The sequence below is a fragment of the Scleropages formosus genome, chromosome 9 (assembly GCF_900964775.1).
Source record: "Scleropages formosus chromosome 9, fSclFor1.1, whole genome shotgun sequence".
Lineage (NCBI taxonomy): Eukaryota > Metazoa > Chordata > Actinopteri > Osteoglossiformes > Osteoglossidae > Scleropages > Scleropages formosus.
In genome coordinates, this window is record NC_041814.1 from 3,356,283 (window position 1) to 3,382,792 (window position 26,510).

General features: G+C 41.0%; 1 protein-coding gene and 1 non-coding gene across 3 annotated transcripts in view; both read left to right on the top strand.

The window, feature by feature from the left end:
• The first annotated feature begins 2,059 nt into the window (after positions 1–2,059).
• Positions 2,060–2,183, top strand: LOC114911335 (U6atac minor spliceosomal RNA). Its single transcript, XR_003797929.1, has one exon. It is a non-coding gene; the product is annotated as a U6atac minor spliceosomal RNA (small nuclear RNA).
• Positions 2,184–10,748: 8,565 nt separating this feature from the next.
• Positions 10,749–26,510, top strand: part of plpp2b (phospholipid phosphatase 2b) — a 30,995-nt gene continuing 15,233 nt past the window's right edge. The window contains exon 1 of one of the 2 annotated variants that reach the window (XM_018728314.2): positions 10,749–11,165. In XM_018728314.2, coding sequence (XP_018583830.1) covers positions 11,105–11,165 — 61 coding nt within the window. In that variant the 5' untranslated portion in view covers positions 10,749–11,104. Of the gene's footprint in view, positions 11,166–11,419; positions 11,488–26,510 lie in introns of those variants that run through there. The other variant, XM_018728315.2, reaches the window with a different exon arrangement.

The window sequence follows — 26,510 nt, forward strand, 5'->3', positions numbered from 1 at the left end:
TTATAGATTCTTGTATGGATTCCTGTCTGGTGGTCAGGTCTGTCATTAGCACAACAAAAGTTTAAGTTACCGCTCACTGCACGAGGCAGCAGTTACTCAACACAGTTGTACAAGTATTGCAAAGTAAAAAGGTAGAGAAATTCAAATATATTTTAATTTACATAAAAATGAAACAAAAAGGAATGAATGTGCTCATGTTCACACTTGCCCACAAGTGTTTTACCATAATTCTGGACAAATGAAGGAGCTATAGCAGTTTCCCATATTTTTTCTTTAAATCAAGAAAACGGAAGATGGTGTTTTTTTTTTCTCAATAGTAGAACTGATGTTCAGAGACGTACATCACTTTGGAGAAAAGAGTCTAAATGATCAAATGTAAATGTATAGACCTCTTGTATAATAAGCATGTAAAGTGAGTTCTCCAACAACTCTTTAAGTTACCAGTAATTTAAAAGGGGAAAACTATCAGGAGTGTACCGGATACTTTTAAATCCAAGCTTAAGGCCCAGGTGTTCAAAATCGCTCATACAAGGTTAACACGTGTGTTCCCTTTGTTTTATCCCCTTTCTAGCTCATTAATTTTATTGTTCTCTTTTTATTTTGTTAATTTTTGTTACTTTCAGGTGGCACAGCAGGTAGCACTGGTGTATCGTAGCTTTGGTGCTCTCTCTGTGTGTGTGTGTGTGTGTGTGTGTGTGTGTGTGTGTGTGTGTGTGTGATTGCCTCACCTCACACTGCATGCTTCTAGGGTAAGCTCAGGAGCAATGCAACCCTGGATAGCACAAGTATAAAATAAAGATTGTAATTATTATTAGGACACTACTTAATGAGGCAATTCCTGTAATAACTAATCGCTGGTAACACTGCTGATAAAAGTACTAAGAGGTTATAAAAGTACTAGGTTAGAACACGTAACCTCTGCACAGCCAGCTATAATCGAATCAACGCCCAAACAGCCCAGCAGCTAATGAGTAATAATGAATTTTAGGGAACGAATGACTTATGCTTTGCAAGTGTGAGTATTGATTATGTGATGGAAATCTATATTTCATTTTACATGGACTAAAAGGAGCATTCTGGTTGTATGTTACTTTCAAGAAGCACAGCAACAGAAAAAGCTGAGAAGAATATGTTTTAAATGCCAGATAGATTGTGAAAAATTGATTCTCAGGAATTTATATGTATGTTAATTTATGTGTAACAATAGTTGCGATTTTAACTCCATCTTCAGCAATAACGAAAACATTTCATGAAGCTGGCTGGGAAATAAATACGTTATTTAAAACTGTTTAATTCAATGAATAAAATTCAGTCAAGTTGCTTCCTAGTTTTCTATATTGTTACATAAATAACATTATTAATCTGTTAAACACATTGAAGTAATTGGATTAGCTGATATTTTTTTAGATGTACTCCTGTAGTGTAACATGTTTATCTCAAAAAGAAATGACTAGGAAGATGATTAGGAATCTTGGATATTCAGATAAAGTTTCATGCAGCTACTCATGAGATGAACATTGGTTCATACGGTGGAAAGAAACAACCTGCAGTTAAGAATCACACGTTTGCATCTATGTGGCTCTTCCTGCTAATATAATGAACACATACTATTTTCTATGAGATGTACGTCGCTTTGGAGAAAAATGGATACATGTAAATGCTCAGATATTTTCTTATTAGGTCTCCAAAGTCACTGAGTAGCAGAAATGGAAAATACAACTTTCTGTTGTATCTTGTTATAAGCCGCTCTGTACACCCACACAAAGCCTCAACAACTGAAAAGGAAAATGCGCTGTTGAAAAATAGACAATAGCATGTCTTTGCAACGAACAACCTTTTAACCCACAACAAAACCCGCTGTCTGACACTTTTCATCCCTCATCTTTTCGACATGTCATTTGAGCTGAAAGTATCATCATTTTCTCTTGTTAATTGATAATTTTGATGTCTGTTGGATATAATGAGTGCCATGTAAGGTGTGATTTGGAAAAAAAAAATAGACTTGAAAGGAAGATGTTCAGTGTATGGCACTGTTGTCTGAGTGTGCATAGACTTTGAGATGCCATCTGAAAGGAGAAAAGGTTAGCACTCCCACTGATGTGGATGGAGGAGGTCCTCTTGTCCTTCAGTACACATAGTTAAAGCACTGCCACCTCTTCTATCTCAGCGCTAAACAGTTTTGAGAATGTAGGAGCTGTCATCTTGCAGGATATGAAAGTTCCTAGTTCGAGTCCCCCCTCCTGCTGATATACCCTTGAGGAAGATTCTTACCAAGCTGATGCAGCAAGTTTACCTGGAACTATAAATCTGAGTGTAATTGGAGTACAACACTGATGTATAACTGGATGAAGGACAGCGCAGCAGGTTGCAATGGTACTTCACAGCTCCTGGACTTTGGGTTTGGATGCGGATTCAAAACGGGCTCAGCCCTAGTCAGCCTTTGGACAATGGTGTTGATTGAAAAGGGGTAATATTACCGTCAATTTTAAAAAGCCACATATACTATATTACAGTTATACTTGTGCACTTCCAAAAGTACTCGGATTTAAAGAGATTTTCTAATAATTTAAGGAGATTAAGTATGATTTCAGAGAATGCATTGATTGATTGAAATGATACTCTGGGCTCTTAAATATTGTGTTATGACTTGATGTACTGTACAGGTAACAATACCACAAAAAATGTTTACAACTGTCCTGCCTGTTGAGACCACTGTTCACTTGACCAGCCTGTCAGAAAATTTTTAATTGTAACATCCATCCATCCATCCATCCATCTTCCTCCGCTTATCCGGGACCGGGTTGCGGGGGCAGTAGTCTAAGCAGAGCCCCCCAGACTTCCCTCTCCCCGCACACCTCCTCCAGCTCCTCTGAGGGAACCCCAAGGCGTTCCCAGGCCAGCTGGGAGACGTAGTCTCTCCAACGTGTTCTGGGTCTGCCCCGAGGCCTCCTCCCAGTGGGACATGCCCGGAACAGCTCACCAGGAAGGCGTCCAGGAGGCATCCGGAACAGATGTCCGAGCCACCTCAACTGGCTCCTCTCGATGCGGAGGAGCAGTGGCTCTACTCCAAGCTCCTCCCGGGTGACTGAGCTCCTCACCCTATTCCTAAGGGTCCGCCCAGCCGCTCTGCGGAGGAAACTCATTTCTGCCGCTTGTATCTGCGCTCTCATTCTTTCGGTCATGATCCAAAGTTCATGACCATAGGTGAGGGTAGGAACGTAGATTGACCGGTAAATTGAGAGCTTCGCCTTACGACTCAGCTCCCTCTTCACCACAACAGACCGGTACAATGACCGCATTACTGCGGACGCCGCACCGATCCGTCTGTCAACCTGCCGCTCCATTTTTCCCTCACTAGTGAACAAGACCCCGAGATACTTAAACTCCTCCACTTGAGGGAGCAACTGCCCCCAACCTGGAGGGGGCAATCCACCTTTTTCCGACTGAGTACCATGGCCTCGGATTTGGAGGTGCTGATTCTCATCCCCGCCGCTTCGCACTCGGCTGCAAACCTCTCCAGTGCACGCCGTAAGTCTTGATTCGATGAAGCCAACAGGACCACATTGTCCGCAAAAAGCAGAGACGACATCCTGTGGCCACCAAAACAGACACCCTCCGTTCCCTTGCTGCACCTAGAAATTCTGTCCATGAAGATAATGAACAGAATCGGTGACAAAGGGCAGCCCTGGCGGAGTCCAACATGCACCAGGAACAGGTCTGACTTACTGCCATCCCCTCCTCGAACCGCCACCTTAACGTGGTGGAGGGGTTTGAGTGCTTGAATGATCTCAGGAGCTATGTTGCCTGGGGCTATATGCCCCTGGTAGGGTCTCCCATGGCAAACAGATCCTGGGTGACAGACGAGACAAAGCACGGTTCAAAACCCCCTTATGATGACCATTAAATCTAGGTTCTCGTTTACCCTACCCGGTATGGGGTCACCGGGGCCCCACCCTGGAGCCAGGCCTGGGGGGGGGGCTCGCATGCGAGCGCCTGATGGCCAGGTCTATGCCCACGGGGCCTGGCCGGGCTCAGCCTGAAGCCAAGACGTGGAGCCGCTCTTCGGTGGGCTCATCACCTGCTGGTGAGGCCGTAAGGGGCCGGTGCATCGTGATTTGGGCGGTGGTCGGGGCCAAGTGCCCGGCCGACCCAAACCTCGGGCGCCAACTCTGGCTTTTGGGACTTAATTGTAACAGACCACATAAATATAATGAATAGAAGACACCCCAATGAACTTACAGTTTAAAAAACTACACGATCAGTTTATGAAGGGCTTAATTTGTGTTGAGCTCTTATGTGTCTATTATTGTGTCCCAACCTTCTTTCTCACGTGAAGAAAGCCATTTAAATCACTTTGCAATGTCTTTTGGTAACAGAACAAAGCTGGCATTTCACCTTTTTTGCAGCTAACACATCAGTAACCCTCTTCAAACAGGAAGTAGCAGAGCCACCGTTGTGATTTAACTGCTCACAGAACTTTTCTGTTAGACTCTGTTTTGCAGAGGGAAGCGTTAGGTGCAAACCACAACAACAAAATATAACTAATGGTTTAATAAAGCTAAAGGAAATAACCTGCACTAAATTTTGATGGGGGGTTGCAGTGGTACAGCAGACTTGGCTGGGTCCTGCTCTCTGTTGGGTCTGGGGTTCCAGTCCTGCTTGGGGTGTCTTGAGATGGACTGGCATCTCGTCCTGGGTGTCCCCCATACCCCCCAGCCCTGTGCCCTGGGTTGCCGGGTTAGGCTCCAGCATGCCATGACACCGCTTGGGATAAGTGGTTTCAGTCACTGTGTGTGTGTGTAAATTTTGATGGGGAGAAGTGCTTCGTGGAAACTTTAACCTTTATCAGTTAAATACTGTATGCCTTGTTCACAGAACCATGTTTCTGGTGTATCTGGTACAGTAAACAAATCTAATGTTTTTACAGTCAGGTAAATTTACATTCATTCATTTAGCTGATGCTTTTCTCTAAAGCAGCTTACAATTATTTCCCCATTTATAAGCTGGGTCATTTTACTGTTGCAATTTAGGTTTAATTCTTTGCTCAAAGCTACAGGTGGGATTCAAACCTGTGACCTTTGGGTCCAAAGTAAGCAGCTGACTGCTATGCTACCAGCTGTCCCATGTCTTTCCTTGTTAACATCATATGTCTAGTTAAATTCTAAAACTACAGATCCATTATTCAAGTGTAATGTCTTCTGTGTTATATATTGGGAAATACAGTATTCTTATCACCCAAAATGTGTTTTACATCTCCAAAATCTGCAAAATAAAGCACTACAGTTTTTCCAAATGAAAATTAATTAATTTTTTAAATTAATTTTGTCCTTGAACTTTTTATTCACAGGATTTTGGAAAATGTTGTGTTTAACATTTGGACAAGCCAATTTAGCGTTTTAATAAGTAGTAACTGTAAAAAGTTGTGTCCACAGGTAGCAGCTCTAACCACTGCCCTACCATCTGCCCCTGTATCTGAAAAATGTTTCAAGCTCCATAACTGGAAATGATACATATTTGTTTCCACTACAAGATTCTTAAGTGTCTAACAAAGAATGAGACTTACTGAATGAGTAAATTCTGTCCATAAAATGATGTCGTGGATAGAAACCAACATGACACCCCTGTTTTACAATTTGCTATTGATGTCTCCCATGCCTTGACATAGGTTTCCTTTACCTCCCAGCCTACCGGTTTAAAATAAGCAAAAGGAAACCTGTTAAATTGTGACCAAACACAAACAATATGCGCAACATGTTTTCAACTAAACAGACAAATAACGGTTCCCATCAGTGCCTGTAGAACTGACTACGCCTTTCCAGCAGGGGGCGCTATCGTATCAGTTTCTGTTGACCTTCGTTCTTATATTTACATTGACATGTGTTCATTTATCAGACACTTTTCTCCAAAGCGACGTACATTTCATAGAAAATACAACGCATTCAATACGTCAGCAGAAAGAGACACTTAGATGCAGACGTGTGATTCATAAGTACAGTTAGTTTCTTTCCACCATATGAACCAACGTTCATCACAGCTGCATTGAACTTTATCTGAATATCCACGATTCCTGATCTCATTCCTAGTAATAATTTTTTTTTTTTTTAAAACATATACAAACATTGATGTTACATTACAGGAGTAGCTGTGTACAGGGTTATTTGGGCATGATCTCCAAGTTATGGTGCATGAACATTTACACCTTACGTGAACTGAAGAGATGATGGGTAAAGTGAGTCTGGAAGAGATGAGTTTTAAGACCCTTTTTAAATGTGGACAGTGGTTCAGCAGTTCTGAGTGAGAGGGGGGAAGTTGTTCCACCACAATGAAGCCAGAGCCAAGAACCTCCGTTGATTGTGGAAAGTACGTACATGAAGCCCATAGCCAAGCATGACATGAAATAATTCAGAAAAATATTACACTTTTACAGTGTATAAAATGAATAACTGCAACATACATAAATAGCACAAAAAAGTTGCTTGCATTATGATTTTCATGTAGTATAACATAGTAGGCTTCTGTGGCACTGCAGTCGGTTACTAAAGGAAATTGTGGTTATTTTAGGAATGCAATAATGCAAGGAAACAAAACAGTAAGGATTTAGTAAACAGATCCTATATGGCAGGACTCACGTGGCTAAGTTCCAAGGTTCAGAGCCACAGCATTGCATTTCCAATGGCTGGATTCCCCATAAAGAGCAGTTTTGTTTAAGCATAACAAGGGAGTCCTGGAGACACTGCAGACAAAACAGACGAAACAGCACATGCAGCACTGGGCCTCTTGCCAAAATTGGCCAAACAATAAGAGTGGAGCTGTGAGCCACAGATGCCCAGAGGGTCCTGTCACAAACTATTACCGTCTCTCTAAGACTGCAAAAAGCACTGGATAAAGTCTAATCAACCTCCAGTCCTCTCCTTTTCTTAGTAACTGTGAAGCGGGATAAGCTGTCATTGTGTGAGCAAAGTCAGAGGAGCTTCCATGGACCATGAAAGAATTTGCAAGCATAACACATATCACCACTCTTTTTTTATTGTTTTTTTTTTACCTGTATAAATAAATCCCCGCCGTCTTTTTGTTCGCTACATTCCAAAGTCTTCACTTTTAGTCCTGTTGCCCACTGGTTTCTTAGTTCGTTATCATTATATTGCTAATGAGATCGTGTTTCCAAAGAGTCTTACAATTTTACACACTTATACAGGTGGGTATTTTACAGGAGCTATTAAGGTTAAATATATTACGCTGAAGTGCATTGCAACAGGGCCCCAGATGGTACTTGAACTAGCTGTTTGTGTTCTTAACCACTGTGCTACTTGAGTTAATTAGTTGCCTATTTCAGCTGCACATACCGCAGCTCCTGCAGGACTAGACTGATCATGAACGGCAAGGCTGTTCAGATGAGGCCCAGCCTGCTTAAAGTGATGCTTAAATTACGAAGGACTTACTAGGACTAAACACTTGCATGTTCACTCGGGCATATCACTACGAAATTTAATTCCACTTGGCTGTGTTTCAGTTTTTCCTACCTCTGTATCAAAACATATTAAACTTCTTTAAGTTATACATTACTAACAATTTCTTTTTGTTGAGCATTGTTCCCCTACAATAAGACCTGAGGAGGCTGGCCGGTTGTTACAGTAGCACCCCATGCTGACTGAGGATGATGATCACCCCAGCCAGACCCCTTCGCTCGTCTACTTCAGCTTGCTTGGTGGTCCCGCGCACGAAAAGTAAAGCACGGAGGTTCTCGGTTCCGGCTCCATTGTGGCGGAATGACCTTCCCTCTCACTCAGAACTGCGGAAACTCTGTCTGCATTCAAGAAGGGTCTGAAAACTCACCTTTTCCGGACCCATTTTGCCCAAGGCCTCTCCAGCTCATATACGGTGTAAATGTTCATGCGCCCTAATTTCATGAGCATCCCCAAATAAGCCTTTATTCAGCCGCTACCCTGGCATTGTATTTGCTTGTTTGTGTATCTTATAATATTAAAAAAAAAATGGTAGGAGGGTCTCAGGATTTGTCTGTCCTGTGTTTTATTTTTTATGCACCTACCTGAACAATGAACATTGGTGCAGCAAGTGGAAGGTAACAAACAACAAACTAGGTTTACTTGAGAGTCACATGTCTGCAGCCATGTCTTTCGCTTAATGTAATGCATAAATTGTACTTTTGCTGAGATATACGTCGCTTTGGACAAAAGTGTCTGCTAAATGAATAAATGTAAATGTAAATTCAACTGCAGTGATGGACAGGACGTACCTTGCTGAACTGGGAAATCAAGCCATCATACAGCAACAATGCCATTGTTACCTGTAAACTGGCTTCGTAGTCCTATTTAATCTCGAATGCCCAGGAGGGGTGGGCAACCACTGGCAGTTGGACCCCCATAGGTTTTTTCTCCCTCAACTTTCAGTTGGGAGTTTTTCGTTCCTTTCCTCCATGGCCAGTAGACATAGCTTTATAAAAGCATCGGTAATGTATTACACTAGTTCTGTAATTTCTTTGTTTCCTTGTGTGATGTATTTGTTTCTTTGCCCTATGCCTGTGTTCAAGCGCTCTGTGTCACTGTGTGAGAAGAGCGCTCTATAAAAATAAATTGAATTGGATTGAATTGAATAAACCAGGTTTACAAGAAGTGAATTACAAAAGGTAAGGGAGCTGAGTTCAGATGCTTTAGTAGTGGAAAAAGGCAGAAATGACAGGTGTTTGGCCTTGTTGGATGCAGGTATGTTGACAATCAATGCAAAACAGAGGCTATACTTCCCGTCTTAAAGGGGCAGCTGACGGTGTTGTTTGATACAGCTGCTGCCTGTGGGTCTGAGGGTCACAGCTTCAAGTCCCACCTACTGCTGTGGTATACTTGAACAAGGTACTTTGGAGAAGGTACAAGGTACTTTGCTGCTTTGGAGGAAAACATTCAATTCATTTTTTTAAAGAGCGCTCTGCTCACACAGTGACACAGAGTGCTGAACAAGGACAGAATGCAAAGAAACAAACAAGAAAGTTGACTACACAGTTGTAGCGTAATACATTAGCAATGCATATATTAAAGTTATAAGAATGCCTGATCAGTTTAAATGGATAGACAGATAAATGTAAAGGGATATACCCTAGAAATAAACTCGTAGAAAGGATGCAAATGTTTTTCCTTGTTGCAGGCCATTAATGTTTTGTCAATATTCAGTTTTCATATTAAGCAGCCTTTAAAAGGGTGGCTGAGTTTGAGTGTATAACACTTTTGAGTATTTCCTTGCCTTCTGGCTTAATGGAGATTTAGTCTAATTGTTAACATGAATTAGTCCTATTTTCCTTCAGCGAATGTGATGAGATAAAACACACACACACATCTTCTGAACCGCCTGTCCCATGCAGGGTCGCGGGGAACCGGAGCCTACCCGGCAACGCAGGGCCTAAGGCCGGAGGGGGAGGGGACACACCCAGGACGGGACGCCAGTCCATCGCAAGGCATCCCAAGCGGGACTCGAACCCCAGACCCACCGGAAAGCAGGACCCGGTCCAACCCACTGCGCCCCCGAGATAAAACATTTACATTTATTTATTTAGCAGACACTTCTTTCCAAAGCGACTTCCAATGAACTCTATGTTGTGTTATCAGCCCACACACCTTATTCACCAAGGTGACTTACACTGCTAGTACTGTACACCACTTTCAGATGCTGTAACAATGATTAACTCAGTAGTTTAATGTTAGGCCTTTAGTATCATCCAGCTACTGTTATTTTTCTGCTAATAACATAATGGTTTAAACTGGTACCCTAGTGGTTAGAGATGCTGCCTTTGGACCCAAAAGTCACAGGTTTGATCCCCCTCCAGCTGTAGTACCCTTGAGCAAGGTACTTACCCTAAATTGCTCCAGTAAAACCTACTCAGATATAAATGGATAAATAATTGTAAATACCTTAAATGTTATAAACTGCTTTGTAGAAAAGCATCAGCTAAATGAATACATGTAAACTAGAATCTGAAGCCTGCATTTTTCATACAGCTGATGTATGAAACATAAATATTGTAGTTATAACATGTTGAAGGGCTATAAGCACGGACTGTAGGTATAATCAGTAGAAGGATGGGCAGCCATTCTTACTTGGACCCCGCAGAGATTTATTTTTCTCCCTTTTTCTTTGTTTTGGTAGTTTTTTCTTTGTTTCTTCTCAACAGTTACCAGTGGACTTTCTGTGTGAGCTCAGGTGTTGTCACTCTGTTGAGGAGAGCGCTTTATAAAAATCCAGGCAAGTAATGTATCGGTTTTGAAAGGGCAGGGAGCAGAGAACTCATGTCCTGTCCACCTGAAGGTTGATGGTTCGAATCCCTGCTCTGGCTATATAGTTCCCCTGAAGAAGGTAAATACAATGAACCGGTGCAATGGAAACACCTTGCCATAGGTCTAAGTTAATAAATCGTTGTTCAGTTAATATCAAACATTACTAGTCACTCAGAGCAAACATGAGAGAAATAAATAACTAGCCTAGGTTTTTTTTTTTTTTTTCCAGAGAAATTCTATGTACCACCACGGAGTACCGAGCACTTCTCGAATTCAACAGTTTAAAATAGAGCATAAGCGCAGTAGAGAGAATTTATTTCTTACTTTCAGGGGAACTTTGTGGTTTTGTTCACGTTAAAACATTTGTGGACTTGCAGCGTCCGTCCCCAGGTGTCACTTTTCCCTCTTTTGCGACTCACCGGAGAACCTGACGTCAGTTTCGGGAGAGGAGCGCATAGGGGGCGGGAAGAGTGGGGAGGAGGGTGGAGAGGGGCTTGGAGCGCAACTCTTACTGTTTGTCCTGTAGCGCGAGTACCGCCCTCTGCTAGTGAGGCGTTTGGGGGCGAGCAGAGCGCGCACTGGGCCGCACACCGAGCGAGCGTTTCCCGCTCCCGTTGTGCTGTTTCCGCGGGCAGCTCACGCGCTGCTCCTCAGGTACTTGCGGAGCCGGAAGCGCGAGCCGTGGGCGCCGCGCTCTCGCGCACAAACAGCAAGAAGCGCGGCTTGTCGACGGAGCGGAGGTGCAGTGGGCGGGAGTCTGGGGACGAGCGCGCGCGCCGCCGCCGAGAGTTTAAGCCCGAGAAGAAGGAGGAAAAACGGGAGACAGCATGAGTGACCTGAGGAGAAAGAAGCTGCTGGTCTTCATGGACGTGCTCTGTGTTTTCGTGGGTGAGTCAGTGACTCAGCGTGTGAGCGTAACGACATGTCATGTCATGATGATAACGCAAAGTTCGTCGCTCGCCACGCCGAGCTGTGTGTGTGCGCCTGTTTGGTGAGTTTTCATCATCACCACTCACTCACTGTCCTGCGTTAGTTGGCGTGAGGCAAATAAACATCATCGTTTTTCGAAGCGCGTGCATAGGAAACGCTCGAAGTGACGTCAGCATAACAGACGGCGAAAGAAGAAGGGCTCCGCAACTGCGACGTTCTGATTTTCCAGAGGATGAAACGCGAGAGAAGTTACTGCGACGAAATATCAGTCACGCATCATGTTTGTACTCTTCATTTTAGTGCAGATTTCTCCCCCCGAGCCTCACAGAATCCTACATGATCATGGAAATTTATATTATGGCAACATGATTCTAAACACGCAGTTACTGAGTCAGTTAGTCAGTCGTCGAGTACACCGATTGTTTTTGTGTGCACGGGTATTCAGCCGGAAACTGGGAAGTAGTAAATATTTGTGTCATCTTGGCTGTACCTACTTGTCACGTTTGCAGAGCTCAAGGAAATATTATCTGGCAGTAGGTCGCACACGAATATTGGGAGGGACACGTGATTAGGACTGTGTGGACATTGTCCCGGAAATATGTTCCATGATGATACAGGCAGGGCGTGCGCTCATCACTCTATCAAAATGCATATTGAGTATATTTACCTTTATTCAATTATGTAACACTTTTCTCCAAAGTGACTTAGTGTTAAGCCGCTTATGATTATTTACCCATTTCTACAATTGGGTAATTTTTCCTGGAGCAATTTATGAATTTTCAGGGTAAGTACCTTGCTCAGGCGTACTACAGTTGGAAGTGAGATTCGAACTTGCGACCTTCGGGTTCAAAAGACAGCAGTTCTAATCAGTCGAAACCATCGCTCCATTATACATTATTTGCGGTAAGTATATGAATTAAATCCAATTTTAAACCATCGTGCTGCTTAGCTAACTGGTTGGTATGTCGTGGAAACAGATGTGTTACATTAAAGGGGAGAGGCATTAAAATGACTTCTCATTCTCCTGTCATCCAGGATATAGAAATGCCCCTAAACGACACTGATGGGTTTCAAACTGGAGCGGGAGGTGGTTAAATGGTTAAAATCACCACTCTGCAGTAGGAAGGTCTTGAGTACAAATCCCCCTCCTTTTATAGTACTGTTGAGCAAGGTAGTTGGCTACCCTAAATTGCAAAGTCATAATAAACTGCTTAATGTTCAAGTCTAATATTGTAAATTATATTGAAAAAAGGTGTTGGATAAATTATATAAATTGCCGGTTTGCTTTTGCTGAATGGTTCCAGGAATGACAGCCAAAATCAGCCATTTCTGAGGAAACATACTTGTAAATACTGTGAAACTGTAGGTCTATCACTAGTCAGACAGGTCTCCTTTTTCACACAAAACCATTATATGTATTCAGTCATTGTTCAAATATGAATCTAGGCTGTGTAACGCATTCAAAATTCCATGGTCAGTACCATTGCTTAAAAGGTAACTTCACGTTTGCTTGTGTATTTTTGAAATGTCTTGCTGAACTTAAAACTTTGAAGTGGCTTTTTTTACAGTGTCACAAGTCTAATGAACACCTGGGAGGAATAGTCTTATTTATTGTAAAGCATCTATGGTGACCCCATAAAGTTTGACTGTCACAAACTCTGAGATGCATTACTGCACTGGGCTCTTTGTTAGTCCCTCAATTAGTTCATCTGCTGTTTTATATTTTACACAGTATTTTCCTTATGTACGTGGTATTTTTTTCTCAGAAGGCTCCATGCAGCTTTATTTCGGTGACTGAACCAGTAATTTTAAGGTGCGTTATTAAAGTTCTGTGTGCGTGAGATGTAAAAAAAAAAAAAAAAAACAATATGAAAACAACAGAACAATGTTTTATTTCAAATTTAAAAATTTCTTGAAATTTTTTTTGACATGTTTGTCCCATCAGATTACTCGTTTGACTCTGCTCCAGTGCAGTCCTGCTTTTGAAAACAAGGTGTATAGAGAGATCTGCTTGCAAGCCAGATTTGGCTCTCCAACACATTTTTTGTGGGCATGCAGCCAAGCTTCCTTTGACTGAAGGGCAAATTCATACATTATTTTGTGTAATTGCTACACTTTGGTCCCCAGTAGCAGCAAGGTCCAGTGTTGTGGCCCATGCAGTCGGTGGCGTGGGACCACTGTGGACCCATGAGCGGATGGGAAGTCACAGCCCTGAGACCTGTGTCTGCACTCGCCTGATCTGTGTTGGCTTCTCTCCTGCTGGCCCGCAACTGAACATTCCTGTGTTGCTGCCAAGCAACCCATTCGGGAAAAGGAGTGGGCATGGCCTGTCAGGACCTGCCCTCCGCAGCCCCTAATGGCACTTGTGACAATGACAGCAACAGCAGGAGCCTCTCACAGTTTAGTGGGGGGGGGGGGGGGTTTGGGGCCTCTTTGTTGTGGTCCCTGGTACTATTTGTCAGTGTTGCATGTACCTCTGTAGGTGACTGTTTCCTGACATACCATAGTTTATATAGTTTTTAGGTATGATTAAAAATTCACATAAACACAGCATTTACACATGTTGCAACAGTGCACCAGCTGAAGGAACATGAAGGGAGTTAAGTACATAGACCTAGACAGTTGGAAGTGCCACCCTGGATAATCCTTGTAATCTAAAAGTGAAAGCGGGGTCATGAATTCATTCGGTCATGACAGTCGCCTTGGCCAATGGACAGTTGCCTGGTGTATCTGCTTTGAGAAGCCTTTCACGCTTCCTAGGAGAAGTGTTTAAGATGAAATAATTGACTACGCAGTGTCAAAATTACACAGCCCTCATATCTGCATCTCAGATTAATAGCTAAGGATGTCACAATTTCTTTTTCTTCTGAGTTTTTTGGTATTTCTCAATAGGTCCTCATGTCGGCACTGATGTTAGAGGAGCAGTGCAGTACAGCTTATAGTGTTAAAACACATGGGGTGGAGACACCATAACTATGCTGTCAATATGTTTTATAATTTGTGTATTTTCTGTGGGACAAGTGGTTCCGAAAATGTGTATGTGTGTGTATTTTCTAATCTATAATATAGAAGCCTTTATCATGGGCTGTATAGAGTGCTACTTAGGTCGTATGTAAGTTGCATCACCAATGTAATTTTAGGTAGCCTGACTATGTAAGTAAGTGTAAATCAAAAGACTTTAGCTGGCATGCTGCTATTTCCCTTCCTGGATCAGGGCCTTGTCGTGGCGGAAGGCCTCGTGTGATCTAGGGATCTCTAGAGCTATATCGTTGGGAGCAGTAAGCTCCTGGTTGGGTCTCCCAAGGCGAACGGGTCTGGAGTGAAGACCCAGACTAACACGTTCCAAAAACCCCCATGAAAAAAGTAGACGAGAGAACGTTTACCCTGCCCGGAATAGGGTCACCGGCACCTACCCCTGGAGCCATGCCTGGGGGTAATGTCCCTAGGCGAGTGTCTGGTGGCCGGGCAGCCCACGTAACCCGGTTGGGCTCAACCCAGAAAGGTAACGTCGGGGGAGCTGCGGGCCCACCACCCGCAAGATCCAGCATGGGGGTTGGGTGCAATTCCTTTCTCCCTATTGCCACCGTGACCCTAGTAGGACAAGCAGGTAAGAAGATGGATGGATGGATGCTACTATTGGTAAATACTATCTATAGAGCACAGGAGCTTTATTGAGTTTGATATGGTGTGGGAAGGAAATGGTTGTTTGTGCTGGAGTGATGAGAGTGACCAGTGGTTTTTTCCTGGTTATAGCTGCTTTGCCCTTATAAAATGGATCTCATGCTGGAATACAGTGAAACATTACCTCAGGGAAAAAAAAAAATCCTACACCCTTTTATTTCCGACACCCGCTAATTTGCCGACATCCTGGAACCAGTTAGCTGTTATTCTCCTTCAAACCTTTGAAGATCAGTGTAGCTCCATGGTTACAATCTCTGTTGGGGCAATAAAAGTTTATGCAAACTTTAAATGACATTTTTCATCTCGCCCATCCCAGTTCAGACTGTGTTCGGCGTGTTTGCAAATATTGTCTATGTACTGTATACACTGTTGTCTGGCTCACTAATAAGTGGTCCTCTGTTTGTCACAAGTGGGGGTGTGACCTGTAAAAGTAAACCTGTGGTTTTTGTGGACTTGGTATGAAGCAGAAATCTGTGAGCTGGTGAAGGCCTTTTATTTCCACTTGCAGCAATACAATACTGTTTAATTTTAGGTAACAGTCCTTTGAGCTATCTCCCAGATTTATTCCAGCCATTGGTAGCATAATGGTTAGAACCATCATTTTCCAATACAAGGATAAAAACTGGTTTGAATCCCTACTATAGTACCCTTGAGCCACATACCCTGAATTGATATAGTCTAGGTATACCCTGCTGTTTAAATAGGTAAATCACAGTCAGTGGTTTAGTGTACAAATGTAATTTTAAAAAAAATAATAAATGTACTTGCAACAGATGGCTCCTCTAGCCTGCACATATTTCTGTGGGTTATAATGTACTGTTTTGAACCTAGCAGGTAAATGTTTGGGTAACTCTTGTTTGTTGATTGGGTTCGTTTATTTGGCTTTTATAGATGACGCTGCAGATGACTCACTTCACATAGTGCGCTCACGCATTGGCAGCTGCAAAGAATTCAGTAATGTACAGGGCCCAAGCAAGTTTTGCAGTAGGTCAATGAGACAGGCTAGCCTTTGACCTAGGTGTGAAGCCACTCCCCTCTCCTTCTGTGTAAACATACACAGCAGGCACATGTTGGTAATCTTTTCTAGACTAACAGAAATAACAAAATTAACTCGCTGCTCGTCTCTGCACACCTAGAATAGGAATGGCAGTTACACAAGCGGGGCAGAGGCTGAAGTGTGTATGATAACACTGTCCAAAAAAAAAAAAAAAAAAAAACAGGTCAAATGACTGATACTTGCTTAGGAATGTTCTGTTTTAGGCTTAAGAGGGGAAAAAAAAAATTACTATAGAAAATTGAATTCCCTAGCAGTTCCAATGTGAATGATGGCAAGAATGTGCTGAAATTAGCACACTTGGAGGAAATACTAGGTTATCTGTGAAGGATCTGTGTTCACTCCTTGAGGTAGAGAGGGACAAGTGAAGGATAGGAATGTTAATTATGGTGCTTTGCTTTCCTTTAACCATTTATTCATGGGTTTTGAAACCTCAGTGGAAAGATCGCTACCTACAGAAAATGTGTTTGCATCCAAGTCAAAAGTTGAGACGAAAAACCTTTGCACTTCCTGATACTGGAAACTGCACGCTGACTGAGGAGGGATTATATCTGCCTGTTGGAGTAAAGGCCTTCACACTTCGATGGAAGACTTGGAGCAGAGCTGTGAGTGCACTGTAACTCCACTTGATAAATTTACATTTATTCCTTTAGCAGATGCTTTTCTCTAAAGCGATGTACATCTCAGAGAAAAATACAATGAGTGCATTGCATTAACAGAAGTAGAGACCCCAAAGGAATAAAAATGTCTTTTTACTGGTGTGCTGCAGAACCACTGTTGAGTGCATCCCCGAGTTTGTAGGCACGACATGTACGTTTTTGACTTTGAGTCCAGACGCTACCTAGCATTTTCGCTGTTTTCCGTCTTATCTCTGGAAGCAGGCGTTTACTTTGTTTTATTCACTTTGCAGAAGTATAAAAGTTTGCCGACATCTATGTAAGTCATCTTTGCGTTTGTGTCTCCAGCCCTCTGCAGCTGCAGTCATGCAGGTCTTATAGATATCACTGACTTACTGTAAGAAATGTTTTGCATAGCTGGACCAGAATGTAAGGTATTTCTTTAAGTGTTGAGGAAGAACAAACAGTAGCAGGTGCTGTGACCCTCAGTAACTTGCCAGTCCCATTCCAGGATAAAACATTTGTCTTAATTTAGTAGAATTGGTTTTATAGAATTCATCCTTATGTAACTGATTTGTTTATGAAGTACTAGCATAGAGCAGTTGCTTTAAATTAGTGAGAATAGACTCTCTTCCTGGGATCGTTTAACAAACATAGTAATTATTTCACATTTTAGTTTGAACAAAAAACTTCTGTGTGCTTTAATCTGCTGAAATTGCTTCATCTACACCATTACATATGGCATCCAAAGACGGTCAGATAAAATGCAAAACTAAAATATGTATTGTCTTGTATGCATAAACTCCCCTGAGTCAAATGCAAAATGTAATGACATTTTTCAGTTTGAGAATTTTGAGTTTACTTATTAATTACTTATTGTAATTGAAATTACTACAAAATTTACTTGTCCAAATGTTACGTACTACGTTTTTCATAACCCTGTAAATAAATAGTTCAAGAAAAAAAATAATAATTTAGGACAAACTAGTGTTTTATTTTGTACATTATATGTAAAACATTTTGGTTAATAGTATTTTCTAATGTATCCTGACAGGCAGCATTACACTTTAATGCAGCATTTAGAGATTAATTAGCATTTTACAGATTTAGAATTTAACAGGGCATATGATGTTAACAAGGAAAGACATGGAACAGCTGATAGCATAGTTGCAGCCAAAAGTCGCAGGTTCGAATCCCACCTATAGCTGTTGTACCCCTGAGCATGATACGTACTTTAAATTGCTCCAGTAAAAAAAGAAATTATCCAGCTGTATAAGGATATAATACTTTGTTATTGTATGCAATACAATTAAATTTTGGATGGCAACCCTCAGAAAAATAGCAGCGGGTAAATTAGTAGTTTAACATTGTAAGGTGCCTTGGTGAAAAGCATCAGCCAAATGTATCAATGTAAATGTAAGTGGCCTTATTCATAAAATTAAGGCTTAATTAGCATCATTGGGCACACTAAAGAGAGAAAATGGTACACAGCAAGAGCTGATTGTAGAGGATGTTTGTGAAGGGAGATGCAGGAGCAATGGACTGTGTGAATTGGGATTCCAGACCTAGCTGCAGAGTGTGTGCGCTCAGCACATACCTTCCACATTAACTCAGCTGAGTTCACAGAAACGGCACATTCAGGCCTGGGGAGTACAGCTCCCCTGCATTGCACACAGCGCAAACCCGCAGAGTCTGCTCAGCTGGCATGTGGAGCTTACTGCAGTAGGAGACTCGCTCACTGATAAAGTCCAGTAAACATACCTCAGCCCTGCCAGCTCTGCTTTAGACACTGGAGTAACAAGTTGGCTTTGCTCATTAAACGTTCCCATCTGACTCTGTACTTGAAGCTGTCTACTCCCTGGGTTCTGTTGTAACGTAATATTTGAAGATTTTCAATGTGATTGCAACTGAAGGCGATCTGATCTATCACTTTTTGCTATATATAAAATAATAATCTCACTCCCACATGGGGTGATTGTGTTTTTCCTCAAGCTTGGGTCTTCTACCAGGGGCCTTAAAGTGCAAGGGTTCTGCCCAGTATCTCTGATGCTCTGACCCAGTTGTCTACCCGTTACAATTTGGCCCTTGTCACATTCACTCAGATGCTTACACTTGCCCATTTTTCTTGCTTCCAACACATGAAATTCAAGAACTGACTGTTTACTTGCTGCCTAATATATCCCTGTCCTTGACAGGTGCCACTGTAATGAAATAATCAATGTTATTCACTTCACCTGTCAGTGGTTTTAATGTTGTGGCTGGTGTGTGTGTTTGTCTACTTTTAAAATTTCTTTTGAATGTAAGCTATAAATCAGTGGAAGGTGGAAATGGGTCCACTGCAATAATACATGTTTGTCTGTGTGCTCGCGCACTTCTGCCAAACTCCGTTTCAATTTCTCTTGTATCATGAATGGTGCCCTCACAAGTTAAATTTTACCACATTATAAAGCTGATTGGGTTTCATTAAAAGTTAGACTAATGGCCTAGTGTGGATAATTAAACATTTTGCATGAAAACTAACTTTCAATCACAAATCATAAAAGCAAATGAAGATTATATAGGCACAACTCTTGACCTTCTGCTCTGTGTAAACAGAGTTGTATAGGCTCCAACTGCTGTGACTGGGGAGAGAGAATGACCCACTCATTTCCATGTAATTGTACATCGTTAGGCTAAAAAAAGCAGGTCTCCATTCAGTATACTATATTTACACATTGTGGGGGCAAGAAAGGATAGAGAGGTAGAGTGAGGGAAGGGGAGGAGACTGAGAGGCCCCATTAGTGAAAAGTCTACATTTACTAGGAAAATTGCTGAATGAATCACTGAATGAATGAGGTAAACGGAAGAAAACAGATGGACCGTGATGAACAGTTTCAAAAGCTGTGCAAGTCTAAATTTATAATTCTGATGTGAATCTCAGTTCTGTGTAATCGGATCTTTACAGGTAATGTTTGCACCCAAAAGTGTTTTTATTCCTCATCAGCTTGTATCAGTGTGGCTATTAAAGTGCGGTGTCCGGCATCTCAAGGGCATCTTGACAGCTTTACGGTTTTTGGGTGGAACAGCAGACATGTCTTTATTTCAGCAGGCACATCAGGTGTGTGATGGGTGAGCAGGGTGTGACACATGGGCCTCTCTGGACCACATCTCCCACCCTTGGTTCTGGTTTCCTGCATTGCCCCGGCTCTGTGTTTAGTGGTTATATTTGGCAAGCTGTGCGGAAATATGTCCATGCTGAGTTGACACGTTTGGGTACTGCCTTGAAGCACTGTAAGTTTGTCTTGTTTTTATTATTTTTTTTCCCCCTCGTGGGGCAAAGTCGTCTGTTTTTCCATTTGTCTGTCCTCATATGTGTTTGCACGTTACTCTTGGTGTATGTTTGGTTTTATCCCTCACTGTTGATGGAGATGGTGTGTCTGGATTTCCTTCAGTGTGAATGAATGAGGATCTAATGGTTTTCCATGTTTATTCTTTGCTCTAGTTCTTTACAGTGTCTGACCCATTTCAGGAATGCTGTTGGAGTTCAGTTTTCTGGGGACATCTTTAAAAAATGTTACATTAAAATGAACTTTCTCATTCTGTGAGCTGCTCACGTGCATATGTTGTAAATCTTATATATCTTGTATATTCTTCAGTAAGTCTTCAAGGGATAAGACCTGAGTGGAATATTGGCTGCTTGAAAGCTAGCGCTTATTCTGGACGAATTAATTTAAGAAGTGGTTGAATCTTTAACATTTTTTTAGTTTAAGTAAAAAGTAAAATATCCAAAAACAAAACTAAAAATGTCTAAAAGGACATGTAGTGTTAGTGTCTGTTTCACTCCAACACTCATTAGTTGCAGGTTTGAATCTGGCTGTAACTGTATTTGTGTGGCGTGAACATGTTTTCTTGAGCTTCCTCAGGGTGCTGCAGTTATTTCCCACTGTCCAAAAATATGCAGTTCAGGTAGGTCACTGAGCCTAAGTTGCCCTTAGTGTGTGTGTGTGCATGATGTGTATGTATATGTCCTTGAACAGTTTGGGGATGACCTATGATGGACTGGTGTTCTAACCAGATTATGTCCTGCCTTACATCCTGCGTTTGCTGAAACTGCCCATGGATCACGTTACCTTCACCGGACAAGTGGGTTGCCATAATGCAGGGATGGAATATAGATAAGATGGGAGGAGCATAATCATGTAACATGACCCTGTTTATCTAATCTGTAAACAAGTAATATATACATAAAACTGTCTGTTTCACCAGTCAGTATTCTTACAGCATTCTCAAGTGTAACTGTCAGGTCTCTTTCCTGTTTTTTCTGCTTTCACTTCTTACTGAAGGATTTATAACAAGCCTATTTCTGGAAAAACTGAAATACAACGTATGTTTTTTAAGCTTTGAAAACTGTGCTTTGCCCGTTTAGCCCATTGCAGTCACTTATAATTCAACACTAAAGACAGACAAATACCCAGCTACCCAAATTGTAGACCGTTTCTCATTTATTGGGTATATTATTTTTTTTTTAGAAAAAAAAAAAAAAGAGGCATTAACCCAAGGTATAAACTTGTTTCATCAGTGGGGGGGGTAAATATTTTTTTTACTACCAGTTCCAGTCCTCTAAGGTCATGCATTAGAGTATCTTCCTATGTTATAAATGCTTGAAGATACAAATGTCTTCCAGTTTATTTCTAATTGTATATCATTTAATATATAACATTTTTGTGTGTTGCAGAGAAGAAATTACCTGCATTTTTGCGTCTGCATCCAGCTGTTAGTTGGCAGTTGTGCCTAAACAGAATTGACTGAACTCATTTCCGCAGTGTTTACAGCTCTTGTATATGGTTTGTAAGTGTCAGTGAGGAACGTTTCACATGTTTATGGAATAAATCAGTGAGACAACAATCAGCACTGAATAGGAATGTGTTGAAGGAAAGTATTTTTGTTTTCGGTCATTTTAAATAACTTTTAATTTTAATGTAACAATGCTGAATTTAGGTTTAATTTTTAATGTAGCATATTAAATTACTTTCAATTTCACCTGCATCCCATCTTATGCTTCTAATATAGGCTTTGGGCCACCACAGCCTTGTGTTGGACAGACTGTTATTGATGATAAATGTAAATGTTAGGGTTTTTTTTTTTTTTTTTTTTTTTTTTTTTTTTTTTAAATCATAGCTTTTACATAACCTAATAATCTGAGGGACAGCGCTCAAATAGCTTTTACAGATTGCAGCTTAGTGGTACATGTATCTTTGGAATTACGAACAAATTGAATTAAACATTTTTCCAATTGTGTTCATTTTTTTCCTCCTTAAAGGTGTTATTAACCAGTGAGAAATTGCTTTTGATTTATAGTTTTTTTTTTTTTTAAGCCTAGACTACTTCTCTTGTTTTAGCAAGTGACAGGTACAATGTATATATTGTTATCGTTTACATAAAAAAAAAAAAGCCAAAACTATAATTCCTGATATCTGGAAAATAAATGTCTAACGTTGAGTTCTAATGTTACTTCATTTTGGCTTTGGTTAAGACGGTCTTCTTTTGCACTACTTGCATTTTTTCTAGACAGAATTATCCATAATTTCGGTACAAAGGAGTTTTGCTACAAACCAGCTTTTATGTAAAGATTTGTTTTCCTGTTGATTTATTGCTTTGAATAAATTTAACGTATTTCTGATTGAAGCATATTGTAATGATGCGCATTACAAGAGTTTGAGCGGGAACTGTGTTTGTTGTAAATAGTTGAATTATGAGAAAATTGGCATTAAGTGTTCAACCACTGGGGGGGGACTTATGGGGAATATAATGTAGTGACCGTGTTTGCCAGTGAGAAGTAGAGAAAGCCTGGGGGGCGCTAAGCAGGCTGGGAAGGTTAACATGAGGTCAAAGTTCTTAAAGAAAAGGGTCCTAGAGCATTATTTCCTTTGTGTGCCGGTGTTCCAGTAAATGTTCGTAATGAACACTGCTTGTGCATCCTTCTTCGCCCCATTGAACCAAGAGCGCTGTGCACCACAATATTTTATTTACAGAATGGTAGGGATTTAGGTAATGAATTATTGTTGAGACTGACTGTCGTTGAGACAAAACAGACAACCCTTAGGCATTTGATTTTGGACCGCTTATGTGTGGGGCCACCAAGCAGCCGGAGGAGAAGAGTAGCAGTCTGCCTGGGGTGTGGATAATGAGTAATCAGGTCCTGCAGATATCTTGGAGTAATTCCATTGATGATCTTGTATGCTTTTTTATGCTTAGGGCTACGTGTAATACCCATTATAATTATTTTGCAGTTTTGTTGCTTAGAAATTTGCTTTTATCAAATGGGACTGTCATTTATACAGCTTGAAACTTTTTTAAAAAATTTCCCAATAGGCTTTATGAGCCTGAACTTTAAAAAAAAAAAAAAAAAACAAACTTGAGAGCATCCAGATTTTTTTTCTTCACAACACGATCTAGCTAACTTTTATGTTAACAGTTCTTGTCAATACATATGTAAAATGAAATAGTATTGATGTAAAATTCTTTTTTTTCGGATAGTATTAAAAGTTTTATCGGGGCAGTTTCTGTCTATGATAAAAAGTACTAATACAGTTAACATTTGTGCTTAACAGTGCAAAACACAAGGACTCAGCTATGTGTCATGAAAACATTTTCTAAATTAACTGTTAGTATGCCAAGGGTTTAGTATGCGTAATTGTTTTATTCATAAGTCAAATATGTTCAGTGCTATGATTATAAAGAAGCTTCAACAATCTGCTCATCAGAACTGTAGTTTTTGTTAGTGCAGTACTTCTGCCTCGAAGTATTTGTTTTATGTTTATTGCATATTCTGCTGCATGGATAATAAGGATCTAATTATGAGGAACTGTTAATCTTTATTTTGTAATAAACTGAAAGGTGAATTTGGATTAGGTGTTATTTAATTTATAACATCATTGTGTACTTTTACCATACCTGGTTCCTTAATCCCATGACCCCAAGTCAGATTGAATAAAAATGTGATAAATAGAATTTTTCTGAGTCATTTTTTAAACATTTTATTATCATCATCAGCATATTTTGATTTGCAGGAAAAATGTCTGTAGTGTGTTGGTGTGTATGTGATTTCTGTATGAGAAGAAATCATAGCGCACCATCCTTCCATTCTCTCTCTTTCCATTCACTCCACACCACATTGCCATTTACACAGCTTGTCACCATGGAGAAGGAAGAGCCTCGTGGCTTTCTTCCTCACCATACAGTGAGGCACACAGGCTGCTCTGATTCAAGGCGAGATGCAGGGTGCCAGCTGTCATCGGAAACTAATTCCCACCGTGCTGTTGCGCAGGAGGCTGAAAGATTGATATCTTTATGCAGCCCTGCTATACTGGATGGTGAAGATCCATGGGGCCCAGGGAAATCTGGCTTTACTTTTTCAGCCCCCTGCAAAAGCTATTATGTAAACAAAGACATTTGCTTCTGTACTTTTGCTTCTTTTGAATTACATAGTATGTGGTTGGTGTGGTTGAGTGGTGTTGCTGGGATGGAGAGGCAATATGCATAGAGGATAAACATGGCTTTGGGTATTTTGTATGATTTCTAAAGAATGGGGGGCACAGGCATGTGCAATAAAATGCTGCTTGTTAAACAAAACAAAAAAGTTACTAATGCTGATTAATGTATGCCAGCTGTAGCTTTTTTCCCAGTCCGTTATTTTGTATTCTACATAAGTATGTGTTAAAACTGCACCAATACAAAATCAAAATGGACTATACAGAATTGTGTATTTAGGTTAGGGTTATAGCACACGTCTGTATAACACATTTGTCCTTACTGTGATAGTCCTCTTGTCCATGACAGGATGATGAGAATGCATGTCTCCTCCCTCATTCTGCCAGCTCTTGTCCATTCTCTGTGGAGCACAAAGGCGCCATTACCTGCTGCGGCCCCCAACACAAATCACATCTTTGTGTGCATTGGGGGTGGGAGGTCACTGGAGCTGGATGCAAAGGCACACTGAGAAAACAAGAGCTCAGTTTCTCATTGCGGCTAAAAGCAGTACTTTCACCCAAGCTATGCAGTTTAATCATAGGTGATAATTTTATCCTGCCTTTTGTATTCACTGCCTTGTTCGTGGTGACGTCAATAAGGAAATCAGAATATTAGAGAAACGGAGAGACTAACCCAAGAAGTAGCACAAACAAGATGCAGAGAGGTTTAAAGAAGCTGAGATTCAAAAGGCAGGTATTATCTGCAGAACTATCACACAGAACCTCATATTGATTGTATTATCTGTTAGTTACCTGTCAGACATTACCTGGATTGCTGTTGAAACATTAGTAACGGTAAAATATATATGTATATATAAAAACATAGAATTGGATACTAAGGGTGCAAACATTTGCAAAGTTCATTGCAAGTTGTGATCCCAAATGAAGTGCACAAGGACACTGACAAATAGGAGATGGGAACCTCCCCCAAGAACACTCCCAGTGAGGTGATGGTCATGAGCTGGTGTCAGCTAGAACCTCCTCCAACCCTGTCTATACACAGTAATTAAGCAAACACACCTGTTTTTCTATGCTTGCTTCAGTCTGCTGTCTTTCAGCATAACAGCATAAGCTTTTATACAGCAGAGCATGTTTGGTCACTAACACCCCTCACAAGGTGTGACATGCAGCACAGCCATAATGACCACCTCTCACAAAACAAGCCAGTTAAACACTGACAGATAAGCATTCTCGCAGTGTTTGAGCTGCAGCCCAACTGCTTCTCCAGCTTGCTTTCTCCAGTAGTTTTAATGCAAGAATCATATGATTCATGTCATACTGGTAAAATCCAGTATAGAGCATTAATAAGCATGTTGGAAGGGCTGTATATTTTTTTTTTTTTTTTTTAATGCATGTGATCTCCGCTCATATGTATTCGACTGGTAAAAAAACATAAGCATTCCTCAGCCGGCCTTTCCTTATACATGCAGTGTTCAGTGTTTCCTTTTGAAATTCTTTCAAGCAGGGTGGTAAACCATAAATGCAGAACATACTTTGCACAGCTTCTTTTGTATTGTGAGCTGGGTGGAGAACTTACTGAAGGGCAATAACCTTCTGTCTTTGTACTATTACTTTTTTGGACCTGGACGGTGGTGAGGACAGCATTCAGTATTTAACATTATTTTTGCTTAAAACTAAAAATTAATAGCCATTTTTTTTTCCAAGCACCACACTGAGATCGCTGAGATGCAATTCAGCAGTCTTCTGCTTGCACTTGAAATTTTTTGAAGGTTTGGGGTGTTCTTCTTGTACAGCAGTTGGGGAAATGCTAATGTGCCTCTCTAGGCTGCCTGCTCTTCAAGTCCCACATGAAAAGCAGGTGTGACTGCTGGAGGAGAAAAATTTTGGTGTAAAAATGTCAGTTTACTTTGTTGAAGGCTCTAGAAATGGTTTACTTTTGAAAAGTTACTAAAGAAGAAGTGGAGACGCGTAGTCAACGATTGGCAGCGGTAGGCATGAGTGCAACATGCATAAGCACCAGTCAAGACAGCAAGGCAAAACAGAGTAGTTAAATTAGATACTAGTCAACATTTTTGTTGTGTTTTTCTTTCGGGTAAACAGCTCAGAGCTATGTACTGCGAGTAGAGTAGTGGCTAAAACTTCAGCCTTTGGACTTTGAGGTCGTAGATTTGACTCTTACCCCCTACTGTCGTACCCCTGATCATGGTATACTGCCTGCTTTGCTCTGGTGAAAATTACCCAGCTGTATAAATGGGTAAATCATTTTTAGTAGCTTTACAATTTAGTAAGTCACTCTGGGGGGAAAGTGTCAACTAAAAGTATTCTCTGTACAGTGTGTTCCTACAAATGTAGGTGGGCACATAGTATTACATTCAGGTTCACTTCTCTGGCTCCTTTTGGTCTAAGAAGGTCTTGATGTGTGTGTGAATGGGCTTGATGTTGTTGAAAAAGAGAACAAGTAGTTTAACATCGTATAACAAAA